Genomic DNA, 16,105 nt, shown 5'->3' with positions numbered 1-16,105 from the left:
AAACAATAGGACATCATTTAATCACATTGTTACTGGTATCCGACTGAACCAAAAAGTGGGTGGGTGGGTGGATGGAATTCATCAGATCTTCAAAGTTCAAAGTCTTTAACGTAGTAATATTCCGCAAAGAAAACTTTCAGGAAAAATTTTATTTTTTGTAAAGTAGTTCGGGTTTTTACTTTTTTTTTAAAGAAAAAAATACTTTTTACTTTCGTGACGAAACTGGAAGTCTTTACGTTTATTTAACTAAAGACTAAATCCTCGAACTTACAACCAGTGGGCACCCAAAGATAAAGGGTAATAAAATATACTTGAATATGCACTTGTCAATAAATCAATGACAAGGAATGAGTGCAATTTGCACAAATAACTCCTAGGCCGATAATGTATGTGGTCTCTTCATAAACAGGGATACTGATACACTGAAACCTGTCTACAGGCAATTTTGTGTGTGTTTTTATTCGGTTGAAGTGAAAACTTGGACTTAATCTTTCATGTATTAATATCATGTATGTCCTCATTTTGCAGTATTAGCCATATGTTATACACTAATTGTGACTCAAAGTATATTTAAAGGCCTTCTCTTGAAACAATTCGAAGATAACAATTAGGTTTAGTGACTTCATGTTTGTTGACAAAACTGTTGCCTATACCGATAATAACCGAGTCGTTTACCGCATCAAATGAGAGGGTCTTCGTAAGGGAGGCAAAACACAAAAACTCATTGCGTCACACAATCCCACCTATATAGAACATTCAGTGACATAAAGAAGTCTCGCTAATGCTATTTGACATTTATTACATGAAGGAAATAGGCCTGGTGCACAGTAGCAATCCGGTATTAATAAGTTTCACCATGATCATTGTATTTTATGAAATGGCTCAATGCTAATTAAATTTAATGAGAATGTGTATTTTAGACAAAAAGTACCGTCTATACCCGCATACAAGTCTAGTCCAACTGCAAAAACACACATACCCTGCCCTGCCGTCGCATAATGCGCCTGCAGATCAGGATCTATCCTGTTTGTAATCCTGATTACTCCTAATAAACTCGTAAACCCAAGTCTACTGGCGCATTATGTAAGGGAGTGTATACGGCAAGTGTCCTCTGTCCACTTTAGATTGTTTTACAGATGTATTTTAAAAGAAAGACACTTATTGGTGATTCTTCAAATTTTCTTCAAGTTATAAGTGTTTTCATGTATTCACGTATGTTCGTTATAGTAGGTTTTATATCACTCTGAAACCAGGAATGTCCCAATCTCTTAAAAGGGACAAGAGTGTACTGTATTTAACAAGGAGTTAACAGAAGTCACCTGCGAACAGCGTAGATCCAGATGCGTAATCGCCTGACGCTCTTATTTTCTTTACAGCTGAGCGCCCACTGCACTCAAGAAATAATATGCTGGTTATTTTCTTCTCCATCTTTAGGTCCTCCAACATGCGATTAACTCGTGTAGTATGGCACTGGTTGCCCATCCTTTTATTAAAGAAATTATATAATACCGATGATGTTCAAAACTTTATAGTTTTGTTTATTTCATGTACACAAAAAAATTTTTTTTTATCACAATTGATACATTTCTTAAAATCAATAATGACTTTTAAAAAAACATCTTCTTTCAGCGGGACACGATACAGCAAAATATCTACAACGGGGAGGTAAACATAATTTGTTCCGGTGTATTTAGGGGCTGCTCACCAGTTATTATACACTTTTGAGAGAGTGAGGTATGTAAAGTGATGTTGTTTGCATTTGAAACATGCACAGTGGAGAAAATGATGCCATACCTCTATGCTACTTTGACGTAATGTGGCTGACATTTCTTTGGATAGTGTACATTATCTAAGCACACTGCTAACTAAAATGACTGCTCCCATGTGCTAAAAAAGTCAGCATGAATCAATCTAAAGTACATTATCTTTAGCAACTATTAAAATAGGGAAAATTAGTTTACCTAACTAGACAATACCAGCTTCTGAAAGTGCAATGAACGAATTACCAAATATATTAAATGTACAAACGTTATCGGCTCCTTTATTTTACAATTGACCGCTGATGTCCAGGAAGTGAAAATGACCAAGTGGAGCTAGCACTTTTTGGAAAGATGCACATCTGGAGTAAGGCCAAGCTGTATACTATATAGCCCTATTACATCCATCAATCATATACCGAAATAAAGGGAATTGGAGGTTCTTGGAACAATAACCAAGATATACATGTTTTTTTTTTTTTTTAATAGCCAGTATAACGAGTGAGGACACCCGGGGAAATTCTTTTTCTTTAAACTTCTAACCCTTATGCAAAATTCGAAACTGTAGAGCGCCACCTTAAAAACCAATCACTTCTGTTTACGCATTATGGGATTACGGTCTAAATGCAAGGTTTAATAACTTCTGAAGTTGAAGAGATTAACAGCTTGTAAAACTACGCATCTCCGAAACTGAAGATTTGACAAATTACAAGCAAGATCGACTTACTTCCGAAAATGAAAAGCTTTACAAAATGCACAAATTCGCACCTCCGAAAATGATTTGACAACGGAAGTGCTCAAAGAAGCCTCGGCAAAAACACATATTTACACGTTTTTTGGGGGAAAGAATTGTAATCAGTTTAAAATTACTTCGAAGAGCTGAATTAGACTGACTTCATTAAGTCATGAAAATTAACAAAGTAATGTGGCCACATGTTTGGAACTAATTTGTTCTCGTAAACATACAGACGTGATATCATTGTTGGTCGAAGTAGGGATAATATTCAAAATTGGCTTGTAAATCGCCATATAGGAGAGTCGCTTATTTAGCGATTAATGCGCAGAGTAAGTGTAAATTACAATTAACATTAGCAAGTCATAAAAATAAAGAAAATAACGTGCAATTTGTTATTCTTAACATACAGAGGTGACGTCGGATTTGGTCTGCTGAGTAATAATATATAAAACTGGATAGTTAATCGCCAGACAGCAGGGGGCCCCGAGTGGCCGAGTGGTCTAAAGCGCTCTCCGTTACGGATCACTGCTATCTCACCTCTGTCTGCGTGGGTTCGAGTCTGGGATTCGGCCAATGTGGGTATGGGAGAAAGCTTGCCAATAGCTTCTCGTAGGTCGGTGGTTCTTCCCGGGGTTTTCCAGGGATCTTCCTCAACCATTAATACTGGCCGCCATGCATAGCCTATCGTGTGCTGAAAAATGGCGTTAAACCCAACAACAACAACCAGACAGCAGAGGAGCTTTTTTTAGCGGTGATGGTACAGAGTGTTGTACATGGCGGTAACTTCAATTTAAGTACCGTTGACCTTTGTCTTTTCTTCTAGCAATGCAGCGTTTGCTCGGATTAGCCCCGGTCTGTTCCGGGTGTATCGACATTGAGAATATGCAGATAACACTACTGAAAACGGTTGTTTCGATATACAAAGGACGTATGCAGTAACATCGCCCGGTCATTTCCGTGAAGTCAAGGAATAACATTATGGCGTAGTTGTAGGAATTCACACACGTTTGATGGGTTTGGAGATTCGTCTTTGGCGGCTGAGTGCACAGCATATGGTGCAACAGTAGAGGCCCACCAAATTCCATTTGTATCTTTACCGCCCTCCGAACGAAGGTAGTTACGAATATTGTTCTTAATGGTGGCGACCATTGGACCATCGCTCGGCCATTTCCGTCAGGTCGTGAAATAACCTTGTAACTAGTTGTATGATTACACATCAGTTTTTGATGTGTTTAGTGATTCGCCTCTTTTAGCGGAGTGTACCACATCTGTTACGACACAAAAGACCGAGAATGTTCCAGTTGTGACTGTTTCCTTCCATCGTCTTGGTCCATGTGAACGAATGTAGTTCGGAATGTGGATCTCAATGGCGACTAATAACACCCGAGGATGCTCCGATTGTGGTGGCGAATTAGGTCCGATGTATATTTCTGGACTTTAGTAGTGTTCCACAGTTTCGTATTTTGGATAGGGTTAGATTTTTAATGAAAAAAAGAATTTTCACTGTTTTCCTCATTGGTTATAATTTCTACTTAAAATACGGATTTCGTATATTTTAGGTATTGTTCAAAGAACTTTTAGTTTCCTTTGTTTCTGTGTATGATTGATGTATGCAATGTGAGTAATAGAGTATATGTCTTGGCTTTACTTCAGATATGCACCTTTCAAACAATATACTAGATCAGCGTGGTCCTTTTCGCTTCCTGGACTTTAAATTGTGAAGAAAAAGAGCCGATAACTTTCTTTTACGTTTTATATATTTGATAATTCATTCATTGCACTTTCAGAAGCTGATATTATCTAGTCTGAGAAAATTCCTTTTCCCTATTTATATAACTGCTAAAGATAGCGTACTTTAGACTAATTCAGGCTGATTTTTAGCACAAGGGAGGAGTCATTTTAATAAGCTATGTTCTTAGATCGTGTACAGTTTCCACAAGTACAATATCCTAAGAAATTCCAGTAACAGTACACATGAAAGTAAGATATAGGTATACTAAGATTATCTGAACTGTGCATGTTACAAATGTAAACAACTTAACCTACTACCTGCTACTCTCTCTCTCTCTCTCTCTCTCTCTCTCTCTCTCTCTCTCTCTCTCTCTGAAGTTCATTGTATCTGTAGAGCGTCCCCTTGATACAAGAGACAGATGATGTTTGATTGAACGAAGAGCGTCTGCCCAATTGTCTATACAGGGACTTGAACGTCACAATAGCTTTACGTCCACATGGTAGGATAATCCGAATGAATCAATACTGTAAATTTGGTGATAAAATGCCACCTAGAGAAAACCGTACCCTTTTGATAACTTTATTTCACTAACTGTATTTAATCTGATTATAATGCAATTTCCCTTCTTTTTTGATGCGGTAAGTTCATGGACAAGATAAAATTGTGATTCTTAAAATTATGCTACTTTATTCTTTTATATATATATATATATATATATATATATATATATATATATATATATATATATATATATATATATATATATATATATATATATATATATATATATTTTAAAGCAGTAGTTAAAATTTTCAGAGAATTCTTTAATGTAGACAAATGCATATGCCTAATTTTCCGTTAATTATTGTATACATTTTATTCCAATTTTTAGTTTCATAAAGTACACCTTTTGTTTTTACAAACAGTTTAGAGGATAATTTTGAGCCACACAGTCTCGTATAGACATACTCTGAACTAAGTAGTGTGCGATTTAAACACTATGGAATCCTCCGGTGAATTAATAAATTTTAGTGAACATTTTATTTTTTAGACCTCATAAGCCGTCGTAGATTAGTGGCCTCTTTGCCATTAAATGCGTGATCATCAATATGGCTTAGGGGGGATAACTCGCAAAACACAATATTTGATAGAAAGTTTGAGTTGTAGAACCTATTTAAGATCTCTGTGTAGGTACAACATACATAATAAAATAAAATAAAATAAACAGGCATTACTTTATAACGTCTGTTACTAAAAATTCCCCAATGATTGCCGAGCTACTTAAAATTAATATCTTTTTTTAAATTCTGACAACGATCCAAAATTTTCTTTAGATGTGTGGTTCAGTATGAATAAAAAACAAAACAAAAAAAAATCCAAAAAAAAACAACAAAAAACACGCTTAATACTCCCATATTGGGTGGAAGAGTGTTCTAAATTGTTCGCATTTACCAATCCTTGTCATATGTCACCTCTTTCCACGAGGGTTCGATTCTCCGGCTTGGACAATGCTGGTATGTGAGAAAATTTGCCAGTAACTTTCCGTGGGTAGGTGGTTATTAATGTTGTTTTCCTGGGTTCTGCCTCCACTGTTGTTCTGACCGATATGTATAGCCTATCGTGTGCTGAAAAATGGTGTCAAACGAAAACAACTAAGTTTGACTTACTAATCTAGGAAGGATGATGCGAGGAAGATTGGTTTTGAAGTAGTGTCAAACTTGAATTTTGTTTTTTCTTGTATCTAACATTTTGGTTACTCGCGTGAATATTTCCAAACAAAAATTTTTGCCCAGGATAACCCAGCTAGGGAATATTCGTCCCATGATATATAAGCCTACATACGCATATATTCTTATGTAAAATTTCGCATTTTTTGTACGTGAATATAGATATCGAAGCTACAGAAATTAATATTTACTATTTGTTTAAATCAAGTTATTGAGATTGGGTTAGTTAGGACAATTTAAAAAAATCAATACATTCGAGAAGTTGGAGTAAACAAAACACAAAACAATATACGCTTTCGGTGTTATGACATAATTATATTTGTTTTATGATTGTCGTAGGGAAATTAACTCATGCATTGTGTTGAGACGTTTTATAATTTTATGACCTCTGTATTACGATACGTGTTGCATTGCGACTCAGATCAATAACCTAGAGTGATAGGTAAATGTGAGGAACACAAAGAGATAGAAGCGGTAGGAAGACAAAATTCTCCAATTTGTGCAAAGGAATAATTTGTTTCTTTTCCACGCTGAATTTGGACACTTTGTTGTTTTGTTTTCTATTATTTTTCAGCGCATTTGATTTCCAAACTGTTGTTATCCCAATTAGGGACTGACCGTTCAGTTTTTAAGTTCAGTCAAGTATGGACCGGGAAAAAAGTCGCTTTGAAAAAATATGATCCAAGCTGATCATACAAACTTTTGTGCAGCTTTTATTACAGTTCATAATGAACCCCAAAAAGTCGTCAATCCTTCTAATTAATTTTTGCACCTTTAAACGACTGAAATGACGGGAATTCTGTCAAAATCCATTAAACACGTTGTTGCGAGTGTCTGGTCTTCCGCTAAGTAACAGAAAGAAGCAAAACAATCAAATTTTAGTAAAATTAACATTTATTTCTCTGCGTTACAAAGTGAACATTTTAGAAAAACTTACAGTATTGTGAATTAAATCCCAAAATAATCCTAAGTGTTCTATCACAAGTCCATAAGTATATAATGTTCGAATGAATTCCAGTACTGAATGTACAAAGTCTTGATGTATCACAATGATATAATCCAGAATGTCGTCGAATTAAAAAAAACCACAATAATTCCAAAGTAGTCTTTTAGTCCAAACGTCAATGAGCACTTTGTAATTCTGATGCCAATGAACAATTTGAATGATTCATCTCAAGTTATATCTAAACACAACAGTAATTGATTCTACAGACTGAACTTGAGAGAGGATTGAATAATTTTCTTTACAATATCCTATATATAATAGTCTCATTTGACCTAATAAATAATAGAATGCTCAGTATGTCGGTCATTTGAAATGGAAAATTTTCACTAATTCGAAAACAAGATCTAATTAAATTAAAGCAAACATCTTTAAGACAGATTACAAAATGAAGTAGACAAAACTAATCAGCAATGACAATAGTCTGCTGGACCAAAGCTCTACTTTCAATCATGGACATGGGTCAAGCACACAATAAATTAAATAGAAATAACAATATTCATTTTCCCACTGTAAGAATACATAACAAAAAGCTATCAATAGCCATAATTTGCTTACAACCAAATACCTGGTAACCTAGCACAATTTGACGCCTAGTCAATAAAATCATCATATATAATCATCTTATATACGGCCTCCATCAGACAATTTAGCAAGTTCAAACAGAGTTGAATGGATAAAAAGTGCCAAATAATTTGATGTTTGTTTAATTGCTTGTTCCAATAGTTATTTATTTCGAAATATGGGAGTAGTGCCAACCACAGTGTACAACTTTCTCTCGTAAAATACGAATTAATTTGTTGTCTATAAGTTTTCAATATAGTGTAACTTGCTTACCTATGTTTCGTACAAGCTCGCTAAGATTTAGATAGTTACTTTATATTTCAGGATTTCAGCACTCATTAAAATGAAACCTTGAATTGTTTGCAAGTGAATGGTGTGGCATACGGAAATTCATCCGAGATGAGAGGAAGTCTCGTAGAAATTATGCCTGTTAGATTAGCTAATTTTATGGCAAGAAACTATAGATCTATCCAAGTATATAGACAACAGAAATTCTGAGTGAGAAATAAAGAACAGACTTATGTAAGCCTTGAAATGTTATATTTGTTAATAAATATCAAATGAATTATGCAGAAGTTACATATTTTGTTATTATGTTCACTCTATTTCAAGACCAATCATAATGACGATCAGACTCGACAACTTGTATTAAATAATAATAGTGATAACCAACAACTTACTTGTAAGATTTTAAAACGTTCAGTGGAGTAAAATTAATGGACCAACAACAAAACATTCAAATAAATTGAATTAGCATGATAAGTGGAATACCATTTCTGATTTAGTAAAAACTTAGCTCTACAAATGTTCTGAAAGAGCTGCAGTTTTATAGAGGCCCAATATCCCTCCTTATAAATAATCTATGTTATAAAATCGTTGGCTTTGATTTTCTTTAGTACCGAAATGGACTAAATATTTATATTGCATACATGAATGTATATTTTCAAATATAATTTCTTTTAACTAATTTCCGTTAGAGAATTATAACATTCCCTATCACTTTTCTCAGCTGATTTGCAAAATAGGAATGCAGCATATATAGAAATTTCACACGAACCCGATGCCGGTCGATGGAAAATTGACAGGCAGAGTATATCATGTAACACTCCAACAAATGATGCATATTGTTAAGAGGTATTGAATACACAATACATGTTAACTACTTTTAAAATAATGTGATTCAAGACAAATATTGAATGCTTATTATATTATTACACTTTTAATTGCAAATATATTACCAAGCTCTAAAGTCATTGTGCAAGACGTAGAACAGTACATATGGCCTCGAAATGAAATTGGTGGTGCGGGAAAATTAGAACACGTACAACGCGGATGTGTTATTTTAGCAGGAGATGGTAAGTGTATTATTTATTGTTAAGCAGAATTTATTCCACGTAAAATCTCGTTATATAGACTGTTTATGAATGTTCAAATATGTCTGAACATATCGCATAGTAAAACTCTGGAGGTGCCTCCAATACAAAACTTGCCTCCAAAAACAAAGACGATGGAGACATCGTAAAATACATGTATTATATCAAAGATAACATATAATAAAAATAGTTTGTCAATCTAAAGAACATTCCTTGGCAAACCATCATACGACACATAATCCGAAAATACCCACGTGTACACCTCTTTGCTAGAACTAATAATATATTTGTAATTGACAGTACCCAAACAATGCCAACAAACGATGTGAAACTAAATGCTTACCATGCTTCACATAAACACATGCGACAAGAAAACGATACAAAGCAAAAAATCTTAACAAATTTCTCTCATGAAGCAAACAGTCTGAATTCATAGAAAATTTGCAACGATGTTTATAAATTGTTAATGAAGATTTTATAGTCCTATACAGGAATGCTTTTGAGAGAGAGAGAGAGAGAGAGAGAGAGAGAGAGAGAGATGTAGTCAGTATAAAATCACCATGTTGTGTTGACAATAGCTGATAACAAAATTGTTGCAAAAGGCAGAGTAGGGGAGGTAATCTTGACTACTAACAGTAAAGAATTAATTCTTTTTAAAAGGAAGGAAATAGTGACCGGATGAACTTACTTTTTACAAGAAATAATCAACTTATACGCTTTAACGGGGTTTATTGACATTTACTTCTTTCCCTAATTATGTTCATAACTTCTTTATGAATCTTTCCAAAATTTCACCCAACTTGGATCAAGTAACACAACTTCCGCTTTATCAGAGAGCGAGTCAGCAAAAACGCTTAAAGTCTTAACAAAATTTACTTATTTAAACTGAAATTCGAAGTGAGAGGAATGTGTAATTTTATCAGGGTTTCTCTTGGGCACAATATTAAGCTAGACATGAAATGCAATCGAATAAACTTGAAGCGAATCCCACCTATCCGGTACTGCTTTAATAATTTACTCTAAATGACCTTATCAGATGTTTGTAGAAACATTGAAATATATGTCTACTAGTTAAAAATGTAACTTGGAGGAGAATAATATGGATTGTCATTACTTCCGCTTCTCTCTCTGTCTATGTCTGTTTGTCTGTCTGAATATTATTTATATTACAGTTTGGTTGCATTTTGCTTTTATCTCTATAATATAAAGTTTTTAATGTTGTTTTAAGTATCGTCATTCACGGCATTTTTTAATTTTTTTTTGTTACAATGCATATAGGAGCTGCAAGTTGCGATACGCTGCTCTCGTAGTCGATGCAAATAAGCATTTCCTTGCAATTTATTTTTACCTACGATTCTTTGCTAATTGTCTGAAACGTGCTACCAGTGGGCGGGGTCAGATGAAATAAAATATGTTTCAGTTCATATAGGTGTGAACCCAACAAACTGAATAGGTGCTGACCAATCAGATTCCTGGAAATCGCAATGAGGAAAAAAAATTTATTACAAAATATGAAGCAAAACAATCAGTCTAGAAGAGATGAACAAAACAAATCAATAAATGATTATGGTTCTATGATGAATAATTATGTTTATTGCAACTTAGAATATAGAATACACATAAATTATGCTAAATTTTAATTAGCAGTTGACTCGAAAGAGACCTTTTAATCAGATACTAAAGGAATTATGTTTAGACGAAGTAAATAAAAATACCGTCGGGTTACAATATGAAAACGTCGAACATTTTCACTACAGTGGCGAATACTGCCTGAGACGTGCTATCCCATTAACCTTTGCGTGCACAGGAAGTCTTTGTTACAACTGTCCCAATATGGCCGACGTTTAGCAGGATTTCCCTCCAAAGTTTGAAAATCAAGTTAGTGGTGCTATATTGTAACACATGTCTTAAACGTTGTGGCAGTATTTGTTCCAGCAGACTTTATACTAATTAGATAAAGGTTACAGCTTTGCAGACAATTTCTTGGTTATTGTTGTTACAGCTGAAAAATTTCTTTTGTGTTTCTTGAGAAAGGACCCCCTCGTGAGTTTTCACTGCAGACATGTTTATAAATAAAGCGTAGACCATACTCTTTGATTAGACCGCAATGGAAATTATGGAAATTTGGATATAGGTTTTTGGTGAACAGAGGTTTGTTCGGCTTGTATAACACAAGACGTCAATAATGGTGGGAAAGTTGATCTGTTTTGTGTGCGGTAACCCAGGGGCTGACGCACGGTTGTGTATCAGACAGAGGGATAGAGGACCCTATTTCCCTTTCCTAGAGCACCACGACCCACCCAAAGGGTCCCGTCCCCCAGCATCTGATGGGATGATTGACAGTTGTCATGTATGTTATGCGTTTCTCAGACAGCAGTGGGAGACGTATGAGCGGACAAACACCCCTGCCATTAAAAGACTTTACTGGCTAAAGCGATCTGATAATGGACAATTTACTGGTGCAGAAATGAGACTTCAGGGGGAATATATTGCCCAGGTAATGGGATTGCAATATCAACCAGGTGTCTTTGACGAGACAAGCACAATGTCAGAAGATTCACGATACAGTCAAGACATGGACTACTCACGCAGACATGGGAAACAAAATGAGTCGCGAGTATCAGCTCCACAGTATATGCCAAATATTTCTTCAACTCCAAAAGACTTTAGCGCTTTTAGGGAAGATCAACACTTGTCTAGGTCACAGGCAGAAGGAGCATTAGATCTCTCTGTAAGCAAAAACGACTCTACACAACGAACACAGAGTGATAAACAGCGTGTAGGTGATAAAGAGTCCTCATCTAAATACCAGGAACAAACGTTTGTGTGCTATATTTGTACTCAAGAACATTCCTATGCAAGCGAACGATTGATAAATGTCTTTAAGCCGTCAGGCAGTGAACCATATTTTCCAGTGTTGGAGAAAATACCAAATCCAAAAGGTGCAGATAGTGTGTCAAAAGGTGGACAAGTTAGAGTCTGTTGTAGCTGTAAAAATATTTTGTTTCAACAGTGGCAAGCATATGAAATGTCTGGAGTACCTATCCAAGTGAGAACATACAGAATACCAGATGAGCTTGCAAAAGCACCAAAGAATCAAGAGAGACATGGTACAGAAAATAGGAAGGAGTCTTTGAGCATCTCTCAGCAAAGTCGAAGCATGGGTAAAGCTCATGTCTGTTATATATGTGGACAGTCATATCCTCATGATCAATGCAAAGTTTTGAATACCTTGCCTCCAAAATCACCTACACCAGCTACATTATTTTTCCCATTTGTCAGAGAGTTAAAAAGACCATCTGGAGCTGAACCATTGACTCCGAGTGGGTCTGTTGTTGCTTGTAATCAGTGTTATGGACACCTGAGCTACCAGTGGCAGCTGCAAGAGATGGAAGGAGTTCCATTGTATCATAGGGAGTATTCACTTAGCTTTTTGACTGAACTTCAGGAACCTACCGAGTCACGCACTGCATCACATATTAGTCCATGTGTTTCCAATGGCAGTGGAGAAATGACAAAACCATTGAATATACAGATTACAGGGTCAAGTCCGCTGATGTCAAATGAAGGCTCAGCCCCCTCCTCTTTTTCCTCCAGTCAAGGATTATTAACAATAGCAGCTCCACTCAGTTCCTCTCTTAACCCATCTCCAAAGAGATCATCATACCACTCCAGTCCAAGTAAAGCAAAAGAATCTGAATCAAAGAAACAAGATGGTGGCCATGGAGGTACGGAAGGTTCTAGCTCCTCCAAAACCATTCCACATCCCTTGCAACATGTCAGCGCCATGCCAAAGAAAGTATGCTTTTTATGTGGTGAGAAGTGTCTCATTACCAAGATGCACCATCTTTTGTCATATCCAGTGAAGCATGAAGCAAAGTCCACAAATAGTCAGGTTGAACCCTTCTTTCCGTTCCTGGCAAATCGAGATCCAGCCCGTGGTGCAGAACCTGTGAATGAAGAAGGAAAGGTCAAGGCCTGTAATATCTGTTTCTTTACATTGCTGAAACAATGGACAGACTATGAGCAGTCAAAGAACCCAAATGATAGTAATCGATGGTTGCGAAAGTACACCTTACCTACCTATGTTTGTTACGTTTGTGGATCACCCTGTGACAGAAAGTATGTACGAACTTTAGCAGTAAGGAAATTTCATTTCTTGAAAGAGCACAAGGCATCACCTAATTCCATGATTCTTGATAATGGGGAAAGAATTGCGGTGTGTAAACCGTGTGCTTACAGTCTGATGCAGCAGCATGGGGAATTTGAAAGAATGGGGGTTCCACATGAGCTTCGCAAATTTAACTGGATACAGCATACCAGTGCTGCCTATGATAGTACAGAAGACTGCGATGTCCAGGTAAGTTTACTTTCTTAGGTTTGTGTTCAAGTCTCAACTTTTAATGTTAAGACCAGGACTGAGTTGTCAGATTTAGATTTGATGAGAGATATTGATAGGTTTGCATTTTTTGTATGTAAAGCAAAGGAGAGAGTTATATTGTTGTTGAATATTATTTTTTTTTAAAATCCCATTGTCCCTTAATCCTGTGACCCTTAGGGGCCTCATTTATCCATCATCGTGTTATTAGAAAAACAATTGGCTTCTAATATTAATTTGGTTCATGTATATCATTTTTTTATTGAGGGCATCATTGCACTATTGATGCAATAAAATCTTTACCTGGCCCTTTAAAAAATCATCCTGCACACGATTGGTGCATAAGACCTGCAGTTGACATACTGCACTGCTACTTGAATGCACCACAAATTAAACTTTATTTAAAATAACAGTTATAGATGATTAAAGAAAGCATCCATATTCACGAGATATTTATCAAAATACTATATGAATGAAGTATGGCAATATGACAAAACCAAGTTGCCTAGTTTTAACAGTCTGATTCAGAGAATTTGCATCACTTTTACATGCCAAGTGGACCCATATAATGTATGCATTATGAGGAATACAAAATGAAAACTAATTAACATTACTGGCAAGATCATCCAGTAATTTTCACACCAGTGGCACAGCAGGGAAGCTTTACATTGATCATGGAAAAGTTGAATTGGGTAAACATCAGTAAAAAAAAAAATGTTTTGAGAAATAAACCCAGAACAGATGTAGTTAAAAAAATAAATTGTGGTGACCAATAATGCTTTTATAAAACATCCGTTTTGGATATTTTCTCAAAAGATTTAATAAATATGTATAAATAACTTTTACTAGAATATATATCCATATAAACTGGATGTTTCAGCTACAGTGAAAATTATTTTGACAAATGATTTTGACATAAAAGAAGCATTCTTATGAAATAGTCAGGATTTTAGATGTATAATTTGTGACAACAAGAATGTTCCCTGATGTTTTTTGATTGCAGAGAGATGATTTTACATTATTTATGATCATATCATGAAAGTTTAAAGGACAAGGATGGAGATTTAAGTACTACATGTCCACTGTAATATATATATATATATATATATATATATATATATATATATATATATATATATATACACGCACATATAGTGTAGTGAAACTTTGAAATATTTTAATTTGTTCATAAATAAATGAGCATATGTTTGTCAAAATACCAGCAAATTTGGTCAAATTTCTGCATCTAACATAAAAAACTATCAGCACAATTGAGAACCTGTTTTATTTTTTGAAGGAAGACACTCTTTTAAAACCATCAAAAACATATGCAAATTTACTCTTTCACATATGCACTCCTCCGTAATGAAAAGAAAAATGAAGATAAACTGTGATGATTCAATGGCCTTAAACTAAGCAACAGAAAAGATGTATTCTAAATAAGTTCCAATATTGAATGTTTTGTTATGTCTGCAGCCTCAAATGTGGTAATGTGCCATTGGCCTGAATTGTGACGATGTCGAAGTTTTTTTTTTGATGTACATGGATCACAGTAATATAATCCAGAAGTATTCATCTCAATTCACTATTATTCCGAATGAATGTTCCAGCCCAAGAATATTATAATTTGAATAAACAATTCCATCCACATAAAATACTGAACACAGTAAGAATGATTCTATTTCAAGATGTTAAAGCAAGAATGATAATTTCTCAAGTAAACAACATTTCAAGACACAAAAATAGAACCAGGATATGAGGGTCAAAAGTTTATTTCTAGAACATTTTAAGTTGTCATCAAAATAAGGTTTATTACTACAATTATAATAAAGAACATGTGAAACATCAGGTTCAACAGGTTTTGTCCATAAGGAAATTCCAATGTCCCATTCTCAGATTAAGATAACTAGTTTACTTCTGTTGATAAAGATCCTAATATTAATCTGTTCTCATGGAGACATATTGGCACTGTACACCACTCCCCCGATAACTCGCAAACCCGCTTATAACGTGGATCCCATTTTTAAAAACCAGTAAATACAAAAAAAAAATGATCCCTATTTCTTAAATCTTGAAGAAAATTGTGATCAAAATTGGTAACTGAAACATTGAGATATTGCTCATTTTATAGCCGAAAACAGTAGATAGGACCTCAAAATTTTAATCAAAATTTTGAAATTATTAGCTTTTAATAAGAAGTCATATAAGTGGTTATATTTTCTTTCCAGACGACGTTCTTAGTAAAACCATAATTAAAAATATTCAAGGAAATTTCTACCAATGAAAATGTCACTTGTGCTTAGTGTAGGCAGTACAATAATACTTAAATACCAGTTACATAAGTTTTGTTAAGTGAAATTTGTGTTTTAATTCTATCTTTTAGTTCATCTTAAGTGTAATTATCATAAATGCAGGTTTTCTGGGTTCTTCCTCCACCATTAATACTGGCCGCCATGTATAGCCTATCGTGCTGAAAAATGGCGTTAAACCCCACAACAACAACAACAACATCATAAATGCAATGTGTATTTAAACGTAAAAGGTGTCAATCTACCACAACAGCTATGTCTGCAAGCGTTTCTCTGAGAACCTAATTAAGTGCCAACCATGTTTTGATAACTGATTTGTGGAAGTATTTGTTGTAGTGTTGCACTGAATTAAAAGCTGGCTTCCTTTGTATTATCATGCTAATTATGTCTTTTCAATCAAATAAAGGAGGTGGATTAAAGGAAAAGTTAAAAGGCACGCAAATACATGTACTACAAACTTAAAATCTAGCCGCGGTCATTATGTCTGGTGAACTCACTTCATAGATCAATTGAACACTGTTAAAAA

At 34.9% G+C, this 16,105-nt stretch overlaps 1 protein-coding gene across 1 annotated transcript; it reads left to right on the top strand.

Moving 5' to 3' along the window:
* The first annotated feature begins 10,513 nt into the window (after positions 1-10,513).
* LOC149780463 (uncharacterized) lies at positions 10,514-15,522 on the top strand. The gene is made up of 2 exons (XM_089936208.1): positions 10,514-13,252; positions 15,499-15,522. The coding sequence occupies exons 1-2, from the start codon at positions 11,078-11,080 to the stop codon at positions 15,520-15,522; spliced, it is 2,199 nt and encodes a 732-aa protein (XP_089792334.1). The 5' UTR covers positions 10,514-11,077.
* The last annotated feature ends 583 nt before the right edge of the window (positions 15,523-16,105 follow it).

Source organism: Sinohyriopsis cumingii, chromosome 16 (assembly GCF_028554795.1).
Source record: "Sinohyriopsis cumingii isolate HCF-2022 chromosome 16, ASM2855479v2, whole genome shotgun sequence".
NCBI classification, from domain to species: Eukaryota; Metazoa; Mollusca; class Bivalvia; order Unionida; family Unionidae; genus Sinohyriopsis; species Sinohyriopsis cumingii.
This window is presented reverse-complemented; position numbering and strand designations above follow the sequence as displayed.